The sequence below is a fragment of the Balaenoptera borealis genome (assembly GCF_965194805.1).
Source record: "Balaenoptera borealis genome assembly, chromosome: 1".
In the NCBI taxonomy this organism is placed as follows: Eukaryota; Metazoa; Chordata; class Mammalia; order Artiodactyla; family Balaenopteridae; genus Balaenoptera; species Balaenoptera borealis.
In genome coordinates this window covers 16,687,060-16,700,612 of record NC_138860.1, presented here as the reverse complement: position 1 = coordinate 16,700,612, position 13,553 = coordinate 16,687,060, and the positions used below count along the sequence as shown (strand labels likewise).

The 13,553-nt window shown below is 35.4% G+C and overlaps 2 protein-coding genes across 16 annotated transcripts in view; one reads left to right on the top strand and one right to left on the bottom strand.

The window, feature by feature from the left end:
• Positions 1-10,798, bottom strand: part of SPATA17 (spermatogenesis associated 17) — a 192,379-nt gene extending 181,581 nt beyond the window's left edge. For 2 of the 4 annotated variants that reach the window (XM_082395107.1, XM_082395108.1), the window contains exon 1: positions 10,658-10,798. In XM_082395107.1, coding sequence (XP_082251233.1) covers positions 10,658-10,725 — 68 coding nt within the window. In that variant the 5' untranslated portion in view covers positions 10,726-10,798. The remainder of the gene's footprint in view (positions 1-10,657) is intronic. The other 2 variants (XM_082395109.1, XM_082395110.1) reach the window with 2 other exon arrangements.
• Positions 10,799-11,023: 225 nt separating this feature from the next.
• The window catches only part of GPATCH2 (G-patch domain containing 2), a 183,718-nt gene continuing 181,188 nt past the window's right edge, over positions 11,024-13,553 (top strand). For 8 of the 12 annotated variants that reach the window (XR_014245369.1, XR_014245370.1, XM_082394778.1 and 5 more), the window contains exon 1: positions 11,034-11,200. Coding sequence is in view for 8 of the 12 variants with exons in the window: in XM_082394778.1 (XP_082250904.1) it covers positions 11,145-11,200 (56 nt within the window). In the remaining 4 variants the exon portion in view is untranslated. Of the gene's footprint in view, positions 11,201-11,220; positions 11,367-13,553 lie in introns of those variants that run through there. The other 4 variants (XM_082394773.1, XM_082394772.1, XM_082394774.1 and 1 more) reach the window with 4 other exon arrangements.

Here is a 13,553-nt window from a genome sequence, read left to right as displayed (position 1 = left end):
TCATATCTATTAAGCAGATATGATCATTTTAAAGGCATATGCACCTAATAATAAAGCTTCAAAATACATGAAGCAAAACCTGACAAAACTAAAAGGAGAAATAGACAAATCCACAATTATAGTTGGGAATTGCAACATGTCTCCCCTAATAATTGATAGGACAACTGTACAGGAAATCCATAACAATATAGAAAATGTGAATATTTGTCAACCAACTTGATCTAATTGATATTTATAGAATACTCTACCCAATAATATATATTTGGTATGTCTTCAAATTCATTGATCTTTTATTTGCAATATTTTAGTCTGATGTTTAGTCCATCTAGTGAATTATTTCTTTCAGATGCTGTGTTTTCTTAATCTCTAAAAGTCTCATTTGCTTCTTCTTTATATTCCATTTAACTTCTCATTATGCTCATATTTTCCTTTAAGTCTTTAAATTCTGAATCGCTATTTAAAAATCCTTGTCTGCTAATTTTATTATCTTGTCTGTTTCTATTAACTGATTTTTCTCCTCCTTGTTACAGGTCTTAGTTTGCTACATTTTTCTCCTACTAGTAATTTATGAATAGATGCTGGATACTATGAAGGCTATGCTGTTGAGAATTTGGATTTTGTTCAGAAATTACCTCCAGGAATAAAGATGGGGTAATTGTCCGGATAATGTAATTTATTTCCTTTCTTTCAGAGATCCTAATCCTGCACTGTCTGTTGCATCAATGTCTAGAAATAAGTTTTCATATATTTTGTTCAGTCTTCTAATTTTTCATGGTGGGAGGGCAAGTTTTGTACCAGTTACATCTTCATGGACACTTATTTTATATATTTAATTTTATCTTTTCAAAACAAAATTGGGGGTAATTCCCTGGCAGTCCAGTGGTTGAGACTCAGCGCTTTCACTGTTGAGGGCCCAGGTTCAATCCCTGGTCAGGAAACTAAGATCCCACAAGCTGTGTAGTGCAGCCAAAAAAATTAAAATTAATATTAAAAAAAAAAATCAAAACAAATTTTTTGTCTTAGAACAAATTTTTACCTATTTATTTCCTGTTTATTTCACAAATAATACATGAACATGCAAAGCTTAATATAAAAATAGAGAAAAAAAATTGATATAGAAAAATAGAGAAAAAAATTGATTCCATTTCAACCTACCTTATCCTCCAATTTTCAAAACCTAATCATTATTAACAGCTTGTTATATGGTTCCAGACCCATATTTTTGTGTCTCTATGTATTTATACATAAAAATTTCATGCTAAATGTATTACATGCTTCCTATGACCTCTTTTTTTAACTTTGTCTCAGAGATTTTTACATCATTATCTATAAAATTTTTCACTCTTTTAAACTGCTACTTAATATTCCATCATGTGAATATGGCTTTATTTATTTAGCCAGATTAGTTACAAATACATACAAGTCTCTTCTGTGTTTTTCCTCTTGGAAATAATGCTTTAATGAATGCCTTTATTCATAACCCCACATATAAAATACTCTGTGCACAAATTGTGTACATATTTCTATAGGGTAAGTAGATACAGTCATATGCATTTTGATGCTATTGTAAATTATATTATTTTTGTAGTTTCAAATTATAATTGCCCACTGCTATTATATTAAAAAAAATTGATTTTTGTGTATTGTGTATTGTATCCTGCAATCTTGCTAAATTCACTTTTTATTTCTAAATCATTTTGTTTGTAGGTGGTTTAGAGTTTTGTATGCATAAAATTGTGTTTTCAGTGAATAAAGACAATTTTATGGAGGTTCCTCAGAAAACTAAACACAGAATTACCATATGATCCAGCAATCCCACTTCTGGGAATATACCCGGACAAAACTATAATTCAAAAAGATACATGCACCCCTATGTTCACAGCTGCACTGTTCACAATAGCCAAAACATGGAAACAACCTAAATGTTCATCAACAGATGAATGGATAAAGAAGATGTGGTACATATATACAATGGAATACTACTCAGCCATAAAAAAGAATGAAATAATGCCATTTGCAGCAACATGGATGGACCTAGAGATTATCATACTAGGTGAAGTAAGTCAGAAAGAGAAAGACAAATACCATATAATATCACTTATATGTGGAATCTAAAATATGACACAAATGAACATATCTACAAAACAGAAACAGACTCATAGACAGAGAACAGACTTATGGTTGCCAAGGGGGAGGGGGGAGGGGGAGGGATGGACTGGGAGTTTGGGGTTGGTAGATGCAAACTATTACATTTAGAATGGATAAACAACAAGGTCCTAATGTACAGCACAGGGAACTAAATTCAATATCCTGTGATAAAACAAAATGGAAAAGAATATTAAAAAAAGAATGTCTATATGTGTGTAACTGAGTCACTCTGCTGTACAGCAGATTGGCACAACATTGTAAACCAACTCTACTTCAATAAAAAAAAAGACAATTGTAGTTCTTCCTGTGCAATTTTAACCCCTTTTATTTATTTATCATGCAAAATTTAAAATTAGTAAGGAAAGTGTGGATAGTTCAATAAATGGTGTTGAGACACCGTATTTCTATAGAAAAAAATTAAGTTATTATCTCACACAATACATGCATAGAAATATAACTGCATAAAGAGTGAAGGAAAAATGTAATAAAACTTTTAAATATTATCAGTAAATACAGATAATTTTCTTATAATCATGGGTTGGAAAAGACTATTCAAAAATAGGCTAAAATTCCCAAAAGCCAGAGAAATAGATTGACTAATTTGACTACATAGAAAACTGAAAGATAGTATGGTAGACATTACCATAAACCTAAAATATATGTATTGGCTTTGGAAGTAGGTGATGGGGCAGCCAGTGGAGGAGTTCTTAAGGCCACTAAAGAGACAATTTAGGCTAGAAGAGTGGAGAGGTAACAGATTAGAAGCTAGATAAAGAAGTACCTGCATTATGTATTAGTGACACAATTAGCAGGACTGTTGCCTGTAACTGCTTGTTGATTGAAAATGTACTAATGATTTTTTGAACCTGCACAAAGATGTCTAGGAAGAATACTGAAAGTGCCAATTGGATTCTCTTAACTGCGTAGAATAAGGGGTATCTCATAAATCTTAGTATCACAATGCTTATCTAAATTTAACCATAAATACTACATACAAGTATAATTGCTCATCATTGTTTCCGTTACTTCTTTTGTTCTTCCCCTATCCTCAAATCCTTGTTATGATTTAATTTTCATTTGATTACACAGAGTACTTTCTAGAGAACATTTCCCCAGGTTGGGTACATGGATGATGTAACTCTGAGTCTTTACATGTCTAAAAATATCTCATCAAAAAAATGAATAAGGTCCTTGCTAGGTTTAGGATTTTTAGTTGTTACCTTGAATAATCGATAATTATTGTCCTTTTCTAGGTCTCTGTGTTGCATATGAGCCATCCAATGCTGGACTCTTTCCTTAGCAAATCACTTTTCTCTTTTCTATATATATTAGAAGCTTGTAAAATTTTTTCTGTATCCTTGGATAGATAATATCTAAGAAGTATGTCTTCCAAAAGAAAATCCTGTCTAGGACTCAGACAGTCCTTTCAATTCAAAGCCATACTCATTCTTCACTTTAGGAACATTTTCTGCTAGTATTTCTTTATTATTAATCTATCTCCTTCCCATTCCTACTCCATATTCTGCAGTGACTATTATTCATATACTAAGTCCCATAGATATGTCTACCACATTGCTTTCCTGAAACATTTACATTTCAGTTATGACTATCCTATTTTTTAATTGATTTATTACATTTTTAAGCTGAAAAGAATTGGTTCCAGTAATTTTTTTCTGTAATTTTATTTCTGTAAATGTTCTTATTATATTTTTACTAAAGTTTACATCCGTGTCCTCCATTAGTTCTAACTCCACAGTAGCCACCTATTCTGGCTTCTTAGCTTAATCTCCTTCCTCCAAACTAAAGTTCCCTTGAATGGCTTATGAATTTTCTCTGCCTATTTATGTTAATAGATATTCAATTGCTTGATATCTAGGCAGGACTGCCTGCTCAGGTCACTAGGGCAGTAGCGTACTGACAGGCAGTAAAAGTTACTGTAAAAACGTTTTCTGTTCAATGAGCCAGCAGTGAACATGTTGTGGAACTGAGATCTCTCTTTTGGTGCCTGAGGCATAGGTATTCCTTAGACCAATTCCAGGTCAGGAGGATTCCAGAGCTTCCATGGTCAAAGAAAAGAAGCCATTCATTCTTAGAAGTGATTCTTCAAGCTTTTGGTAGCCGATTTTGGAGACATACCACAGGTCCTACTAGTATCTGCATCATCTGTGGACTCTACCAGATGCAGGCTTCTTTCTAAGCAGTGGGGTTCTTGGTCCTTATAGCTGTGTTTCCCTTATTTTGAAAACTGAGTTGTCTAAACACAGATGTGCAAGGGAGAAAAGAATAAGAGCTGCTGGCTTAGACTCCCATCTCTCCTTCTTCCTACTGAATTTTTGTTTTCTAGAAATTCTTCAAAATTACTGGTCTATTAATTGCATGCTTCTTTGTTCTTAAAATTTTGTAGATTTAGTCTTTAAAAATTTTTTTACACTTAACTGTATTTTGAATGGAATCAAAGGAGAAGTATACATAAATGCTTAGTATGTCTTCTGATCTAATTCCTCATCTAGTTATTGCTGGTACCAAGAAGAGTTACTGATTTTTCTAAATTTACCTTGTAATCAGACACTTTATCAAATTCATTTTATTTCTAAGAGTTTTTTAAATAGATTACCTTGCATTTTCTCAGCTTTATAATTTCATGATCTGTAACCAACCTTTACTTCTTCCCTTCTAATATTTACTAATAAATATTTAGGTTTTTTTTCGTTTATTACAGTATTGGCTACAATTTCCAGAAAAAGGTTCCAAATAGTAGAATTAATGTGTATTTTTCTCTTTTTGAATTAAATGGAACTATCGATATTGTATTTCATCAACACACATGATGTTGGCTATTGGTTTTAGAAACATATTCTTTATTATAAGCACATTTCCCTTTATTTCTCATTTATAAAGATTTTTTAACTTGAGAGTTTTATCTGAATGATGGTTACACGGGTATACACATACGTAAAAATTATTAAGCTGTACACTTATAGTTTATGTACTTCATTAAATGTACATAATATATCAAAATTTTTAAAACTTTTATAAATAAAAGAAAAATACTCATAAATAAATAAATTTATCAACTGCCTTTCTTATATCCGCTGAGTTGATCATATGCATTTTATTCTTTGCCCTCCTGTTGTGATTTCCTTTAATATTACGATTTTACTGGGTGCTAACAAATGTGACAAAAAATCATTTAATTTTCTTAGTTGACATCTCAATAGGCATTATTGCCTCGTTTACAGATGAGAAAGCTGATATTTAAAGTGTTTAAGTAAGGTAAGAGTATACATTTAAGAGCTTAAGTTTAAATCTAAAGTAACACAGAATTAGGATTTCAACTGTTCCTGCACTCTGGCATAAATCATCCTTGTATGCTTGGCAGAAGCCTTGCTAAATTTTACTGGTCAGAATTGAGTCCCACTGAACAGAAATATCAGCAACTAATTAGAATCAGAGGAAGAGACTCGTGTCTATCCGACTAAGTGCTATTTACAATTTTTAGATTACTAGGACCAAGATGATTGTCCAAAGTCAAGGACATCAAACCAACTAATTAGACTAAGAATACAGTCAGGAATCTTTGACTATGTTGGAGTTAGAAACAAATTGATTATGTTTATGGGAATAATGGATTCCAGAATCAGGCCAACTTAAGGAACATTATACTTTAGGTTGACACAAGGTAATGAAGTCCAGGTAAATCGCTTGTACTGGAGAGTACTTGCCATACCAGATGCTTCCCTTTCCTCAACTTGACCTTAGAAAGGCAGGTTAGACCTTATGTATTTGATGTACCTAATTCCATGCAGGGACTTGACTTAAAGTCCCCATACTCCAAGCATAAGGTTTGGACTGAGATGGATCAAACTTCATTAGATCTTTGATCTTTTTGAACAAGTAACTTACACTTTTAAGATCTCATTTTCCTCCGTTGTAAAGTAGGAATAATAAAAATCACTTCATATGATTACTGTGAAAGTCAAAATAAAATAATATTTGTGAAAGCACTTAACAGAGTTCTCAGCACACACCAGCTATTCAATTGCATTTATTTCTCTTTCTACTCCCTTCTCTCTATCCTCACGCACTCCCCATGCCCCGCTTCAGAGGGTAAGGGATCTGGAAATTTGAGTTAGCCACTCAGTCTCTACAGTGTCTCTGTAGAACTTCTAGCCCTCTTCCTGAGCACCTGCTTTCTCAATGTTCCCCTACACATACCCTTCAGCTAAGTTAATTAAAAGAGATTTTGACATATATTAGGTTAATTTCTGCTTATATACCTTTAGAAAACTATATATGGTTTAAAATGATTGTAAATCTTATTTATTTTTCTCATAAAGGCAGATTTAACTTAAATTTTCTTAACAAGCAAAACAGGCCATAAAGAGTTAAACTAATAAACTATGGAATTGGAGGAGGAAAGCAGAAAAAAGAAAACAAAATCAAAATGTTCTATCAATTTCAAAATAAGTTCGGAGTTTTCTTCATTATTTATTTTTACAGACAGAAGTCAGATCAAGTCACTCCTCTATTGAAAATCCCCTATGACTTCCTATCTTAATCAGAGTAGAATCCAATATCCTTACTATGGCTTAAAAGCCCCGAATGATCTGGCTTCCAACCATGTCCTGCAACACATTCATGCAGGCTTCTGACAACAGGGCCATACCATTTGATGTTACACCTCCTGAAGGCTCATCCCTGAGATCCCTTTCTAGTAGGCCTACTCATCCACTGTCATTAGGACTCTGTTCAAATATTACCTGATTGGAGAAGCATCCTCAGACCACTCTATTTAAAACAGGATGTTTGTTCACGCTTTGCTCACCCTACCTTGCTTTATTCTTTTTGGTTACAATCACCCCAAGACAAAATATTATATGTAAGTTTATTTATGTTCTGTCTCCCTCATGACTCTTTTGTTCACTGCTGTATCCTCAATACCTACAACAGTCCTTAGCACATAATAGGTGCTCCATCCATATTTAATTAATCAGTGAATATTTAATTCATAAATACAGTATTGAGAATCTAAGTAGAGTGCATTAAGTTCTCATAAGAAATGTTAGAAATAAGTTCCCTTCTGAATAATATTAAAATCTAAAAAAAAAAAAAAAAAAACACAGCTTCTACATGAGAAGGCATGACAGAGAGGGACAAGAATTAAAAAGTAGCTTAACATAGGGTGAACATGTAAAATGCCTATATATCAATATGTATATGTAGAAATGAATCACTTTGCTGTACACCTGAAACTACAAAACATTGTAAATCTACTATACTCCAATATAAAATAAAAAATTAAATTAAAAAAAAAGAAACAAACTTAACCCATCACAAACTTCCTGGGTTCTAATTATTTAAAACCCTAAAATGTGCTGTTTGTGAAGAGAAATATATAAAAACGATATGATTAACTCAGATCAGATAAAAGAGGATCAATATTAATATTACAAGTTGTATGTTACTGCATTAAATCTGTTTAAAGAAATAATAAAAATAATTTAAAAAAATTGCAAGTAGGATTCAAAGGTGAAACATTTTGCACATTCAAAAAAGACCAATATATAGCCAATAATGAAGAGACACACACCAGTACACATATATAAGCTAAATAACATGACATAAAAGGATACCACACAGTGGAAACTCAGTGGAATTCAGTGGAAGAGGGATATTTTGAACTCATTCCTATTAGCATTTGACAGATCAACTAGATGAAATTTAAATAAGGATATGGGGAAAATGAAGAATATGATTAATGAACATATACCAAATTCTTCTTTCCACAAATAGGATAGTATAAATGATCAATAAGTCACATAGAAATCTCAGTAATTCAGGAGAATAGAAATGAAACTAGGAAGTCATAGTGAAAGTTTAAAAAAAAAAAAAGGCCAATACTTAGTTAAATAACAACTGTGTATTATCTTTGTGCCACCCTGTAACATCCTAGACACAATATTCAGTCTCTTTGATGAGTAGACCGCCAAACATGAGTGCCCACCAAACATTTCTTGTGGGAGCAACTTCCCCAAGGGCTTGGACGGGTTTCATAATGCACAACTCTACCCATGCCCCTGGCTTTCTTATCACATCAGCTACCACCATATTTGCTTTTCACTTCTTGGAGTTCCAAAACTTTCCCCTATGTTAGGCAGAGAAGCTTCTCTCTTCCTGGGTGGACACCCAGGTCCTGGAGGATTCAGGTGTTAATCTAAGCACTTAGTCATAGTATATTTTTCCCAGCAAAGTCATGTTTCAACTTCAGAGGCAATCTGGTGCCAGCTGTTAGGTAGAAACATTTTTGCCACTGCCTTGTTACCAACATAGAAGACATTAAAACAAACCAAGAAGAATTAAAATTGTTTCTTCCAACTCTGGTGCCTACATGCTAATGGAGTTGAAACGGTATGCTCATGCCATTTGGATTTCTGGATCTTGGTGCTTCCTGTGAGTTAATTCATCAAAACCAGTGTAGTGGGAAGAAAATCTTGTCTAGTATGGTAGTGAAGAGCATAGGCCTTAGAGTTGGGTTTTTTGGTTTTGGAACTTAGTAGTTGTATGACCTCATACAAATTATCAATCCACCTGAACCTCATTTTCTTTGTCTCATGTAAAGAAGGAATAAATATATAACTTGTATGGATGTTCACAAATTAAACGATAGGCCCATGCACCATTTTTTTTTCTTACAAAGTCTCCCTTTTTATGCAAAATGGGGCCTGACAGGAACTCTTGTGAGAAATGCAGATTTGCTGGCCATAACTGAGACCCACTGAATCAGAATCTGCATTTTACCAAGACCCTCAGGTGATGTACACTGAAGTTTACAAAAGAACTAATCTAGTCAATAACAGATGAGAAATGACAACAATTTCTTAAGGAAATTGCCCGTTTATTTTTTCATATACTAACATTTTATATGGTTTTTGCTCCTATGCTAATCAATATCCTTTTTTTTTTAAACTAGGCAAACAGAAATTTTGATTCCTTCGTGATCTTTAGAGACTTTCCTTCATACTGAAAATATTAATAATAATAATAAATGAAATGGAAGGAATGCCAGCCTATTCTCATCATGGCCTTTGTAGAGCCCTAGTTTTTTCTCCAAACCACCTCCAGCTTTGGGAAAATGTGCCCATTGTCAAAAGTCAGGAGATGGGGACAAAGATTAACACTGAAATCTTTAGAAAAAAATTATGTCTGTTTGCAGTTGCATGACACTTCACCAAGCTTTTCTACAGCACTGTTCTCAAGCTCTAAAAATATAGATTAATACATTAACTTGTAAAGTTGTGAAAACCAAATGAATATTGTATGGAAAAGTTCCTAATGCAATGCCCAGCATATAATCGGCGCTCAAGAAACGTTAGGCATTTCCCTTCCTGTTCATGCTTACTCTGTTGTAAATATCTTTTAAGTGCCTATATTCCATATTAGGCTGTGAACATCAGAGGGATGGAATTTATTTCTTTTAGATATCTATGTCATAAATACAGGACCTTCCACATAATTTATCTATAATTATAGATAATACATAATTTCTGTCTGTAGCTATTTTTCATACATTTATGTAAACCAGGACCAATGATTGATTGAAAGATTCATTTATGGAATTATTAGACAAGTAATTATTGTGCAGCTAAGAGGGATGATACTTATATATCTCATATATTATCTCACAACAGAATGTAAAATTAAATTGTGATCAAGTCCTGTAAAAGGTACACGGTGCTCTAAGAATACAGTAGGTGAGAAAACTGTTAGAATAAGAAGAGCTCAGCAAGATTCTGTCTTCTTGGCATATTTTCCATTGGTCTAGCATGTCACTATCTTCTACTATGGTCTGGTTTACTTTTTTTGGATTTTTTTCTTAAGTTGGAAAACCTCCTGAGGCACTGCTTCCAGAAGGCCAGTGTTCAAATGAACCTCTAGTGAGAAGATTAGGTATAGAGAGATGGATAAGGCCGCTAGTGTCTTCCTTAGCCCTCTTCTATTAATTAACATATTGGTACTGATTATCCTGTCAGAATAGTTTAGATACTGTCACTTCGGGAAGACAATTGAGTCACAGAACAGTTGAGTTCAATGATATTTGTGACATAATGGAGGTTCAAATCCCCAGGTAGATGGGGGATACTCTGAGCTCACCCAGCTAAGGAGGCTGGGCGACCCCAGTCAGGCCATTAATCCTTCTACAAGGAGGACACAGGTTTCATCACATTGCGGAGTGATGATGTCAAAGGAAAACACTTCATTTTACAATTTTATTTACACTGGAATTTTTAAAATCATCTCCAGCTGATAACCATGGCCCCCTGTATCTATAATCCCCCTGTATGCTAACACTACTTTTAAATTTGCGATTCTGTTTGCAGCCCACAAATGACGAAGAGAAGCGGGTGGTACTCAGCGAGTTAGGGAATTTGCTCATAGGAAGCTCCTGTTGAGGAATAACGGGCTGGGGATGAAGCCAGGCCTTTTTGCGCTCCCCCAGTTGATGCCCTACCTGTTCCTGTAGTAGTACTGACGTGCTACACTCGTCGACCGAGCTTGCAGCCGGGCTAACGTGGCCATAGCCTCAGCGCGCCAGCTGCACCACTGGAGTTACTCTCGGTCTCCTAGGCAACCGGGCTAAACCATTCCGCTGGTCCCGGGGGTTCAACTTTTCGTTGACTTTACATTTTTCTCCCTCACACTGTTTCAGTTTCCGGAAGACTAGAAAGAAAAATTAAGAAATTTTGCTTATGAAAAATTTCAAGTTATTGGCTTCTATATCTTCTGCGAGCAAAAGGAGGAGATTCTCGGAGAAGGAAGCTGGGGTGGGGGCGGGGAGGAGAGCTAATGGTTGCTCCTGGCATCCGGTTTCCGCCGTCAGTCGGCTTCCGGAAGCTCAGCTCAAAATGCTGAACTGCTTCTGGGAAGCTGCTGGTGCTGTGGTAGTTGGAGTCTGTTCTCGGGCCTGAGCCTCGAGGCCAGGCTCCTGGGTGTCGTTAATGTTCGGGGCCGCCGGGCGCCAACCGATCGGAGCTCCAGCCGCCGGGAACAGCTGGTGAGGCTGGCGGCCCAGGGGATGGGAGATCTGGAAAGGGTGTGATGGCCGGAGGCCGCTGGACCTGGAATGGAAGGGGGAGGGAGTTGTGATGGATGATCTGAAGACCTTTAGGCCTTGCTCTCACTCGTGCCTGGGATGGACGCAGTTTGAGGAAGGCGTTGAGGTGTGTGCTAAAGATTTGCGAAGGAATACAGTTAATGCTTGCTGATGGCTTGTCTACCACGCCACGATAATTTTGGCGTGAACCTTTCTGTACTCCAGGAGCAATTCATTTCCTCATTGATTGTTGACAAGACGAGGGTGCAGAAGAATGTATCTTAATATAGGCCTTATTTCCTCATTTGCCTTTTTAAATTTACTAGATTATCCCAGGTGTTTTGGAAGATCAAATCCCAGAAATCTAGACTCCTGGAAGTTTAGCAGTGGAGGAGACTTCGCCCTCCTACCTCGGGTTTTTGGAGTAGGAGTAACCTACCAGTTTCTGCCCCTTGAATGTTCCATTCTAGTTCAAATAGGTGTGCATGGGGTGTCCCCTGAGAACATGTAAATGTCAGGATTAAATTTGGGAGTTCGACTACAGTATCATACCACCAACGCCACTTTAGAATAATAAACTGCTTTGACTTGTCAGAGTGCTTTCACAAATACACACACTTTATCTTTATGACAGCCCTATGCTAGGAGATTATCAGAGGCACGGAATAGTTAAGTGACTTGTCCAGTGTTGCCACGCATCCTTTAGTCCTAGAGCTAGAAGCTGGGTTTTGGATTTCTAGTTGAAAGCTCTGTAATTCCGGTCTTGTTTTTCTCCCAAACCCTTTTCCTCCAAGTCTACCTAAGACTAATAGTGAAAGAAGCAAAATTTCCACTGACTGTTCTCAAACATAAAGTGTTGAACAACAGGTGAAATGCAGCTGTAATATGTCTGTCCATTCCTAGATCTGCAGCAAATGAGAATGTGGGGGATTCTAGTAGTCTGTGGTCTGAAGAATTTCTTTTGCATCACCTATCACTGAAAAGTTAAAAGAATATCTTGCCTAAAATGTTTTGAATGAGATCATATCATTCTGTAGTTCATTTTATAATGAATATAGACTTGTTTATGCTCCTTTTTAAAAAATTGTTTTAGTTGAAATATAGTTGATTTACAATATTGTATTAGTTTCAGGTGTCCAGCATTGTGATTCAGTATTTTTACAAATTATACTCCATTGAAAGTTATTACAAGATAATGCGGAGGGGCATATTAGGGGCATGGGCTGAAGACATACAAACAACTATGTATAAAATAGATAAGCAACAAGGATATACTGTATAGCACAAGGAACTATAGCCATTATCTTGGTTATGCTCCTTTTAAATGCTCACATTTTCCTGTGAGAAAAATAGCACTTTTTTTTTTAAATGAGCCTTTTTTTTTTTTTAATGGTGAAGCAGTTAGCATAAAATAAAACACATAGTTCTTAAGTGTTTAGTATTTTTAGTTTTGGCAGTTGTATACACTGTGTAACCACAACACAAAACAAGATATGGGACATTTCCATCACTTCAGGGTTCCCTCTCCAGGGTACCTTTCTTAATGTTTCACCATTAAGCATCTCTTTAAGGGGGGGGGGGGAAGACAAAATGTGTTCTGTAGACTGGTCTGCTCTTGTTATAGTGATACTGATTTGTGCAATAAATGACTATCTAATTTAAAAGTATGACTCTTTCACCTCCTTTCTCACCCTTCCACCTTCCACCCAATTCATGGTTAGGTACCTCTTTATAATATAGAGAAACCCTCTTTTAGTTCTCTATTTTACTTGACATGGAATTCATCCTTTCTTATAGCACCAGAGTATAACATAGTGCCTGGCATGTTATCAGGGTTTTTGAATGGAATTCTTAAATCATGCCTGATTTGACAGAATGAGTGTGTTCCAGAAATTTGGATCCCTTTTTTCTAGTTCATCTGGGCAACCATCACCTTATTCAAAATTTCGTAATGGAATTGTCTTTTTCATTCATTGATCATACATTTGCTGTACTATGCCTGTGCGTTTTATGCCAGTGACGAAATATCAGTGCCACTAAGGATGCTACTACTAAGCCGTTATTTGGTGCCGGGTTTTAAGTACATCTCTTGTAGATTTTTTGAGGTAGGTGCTATTATTTTTTGCATTTTAGAGGTGGTGAGACAGGAGCAAATGTAGTTTAAATATATACCCAAGTATCATATTTGCAGTATGATTCCAGTATATCTAAAAGAAAAAAATTCTTAACTATCCTAGCATACTGCCTATGTGTCCGAATGAGCTACCATATCACAAGGAGTATATAAACCGGAAGGTATATGCCCAGATTCGTT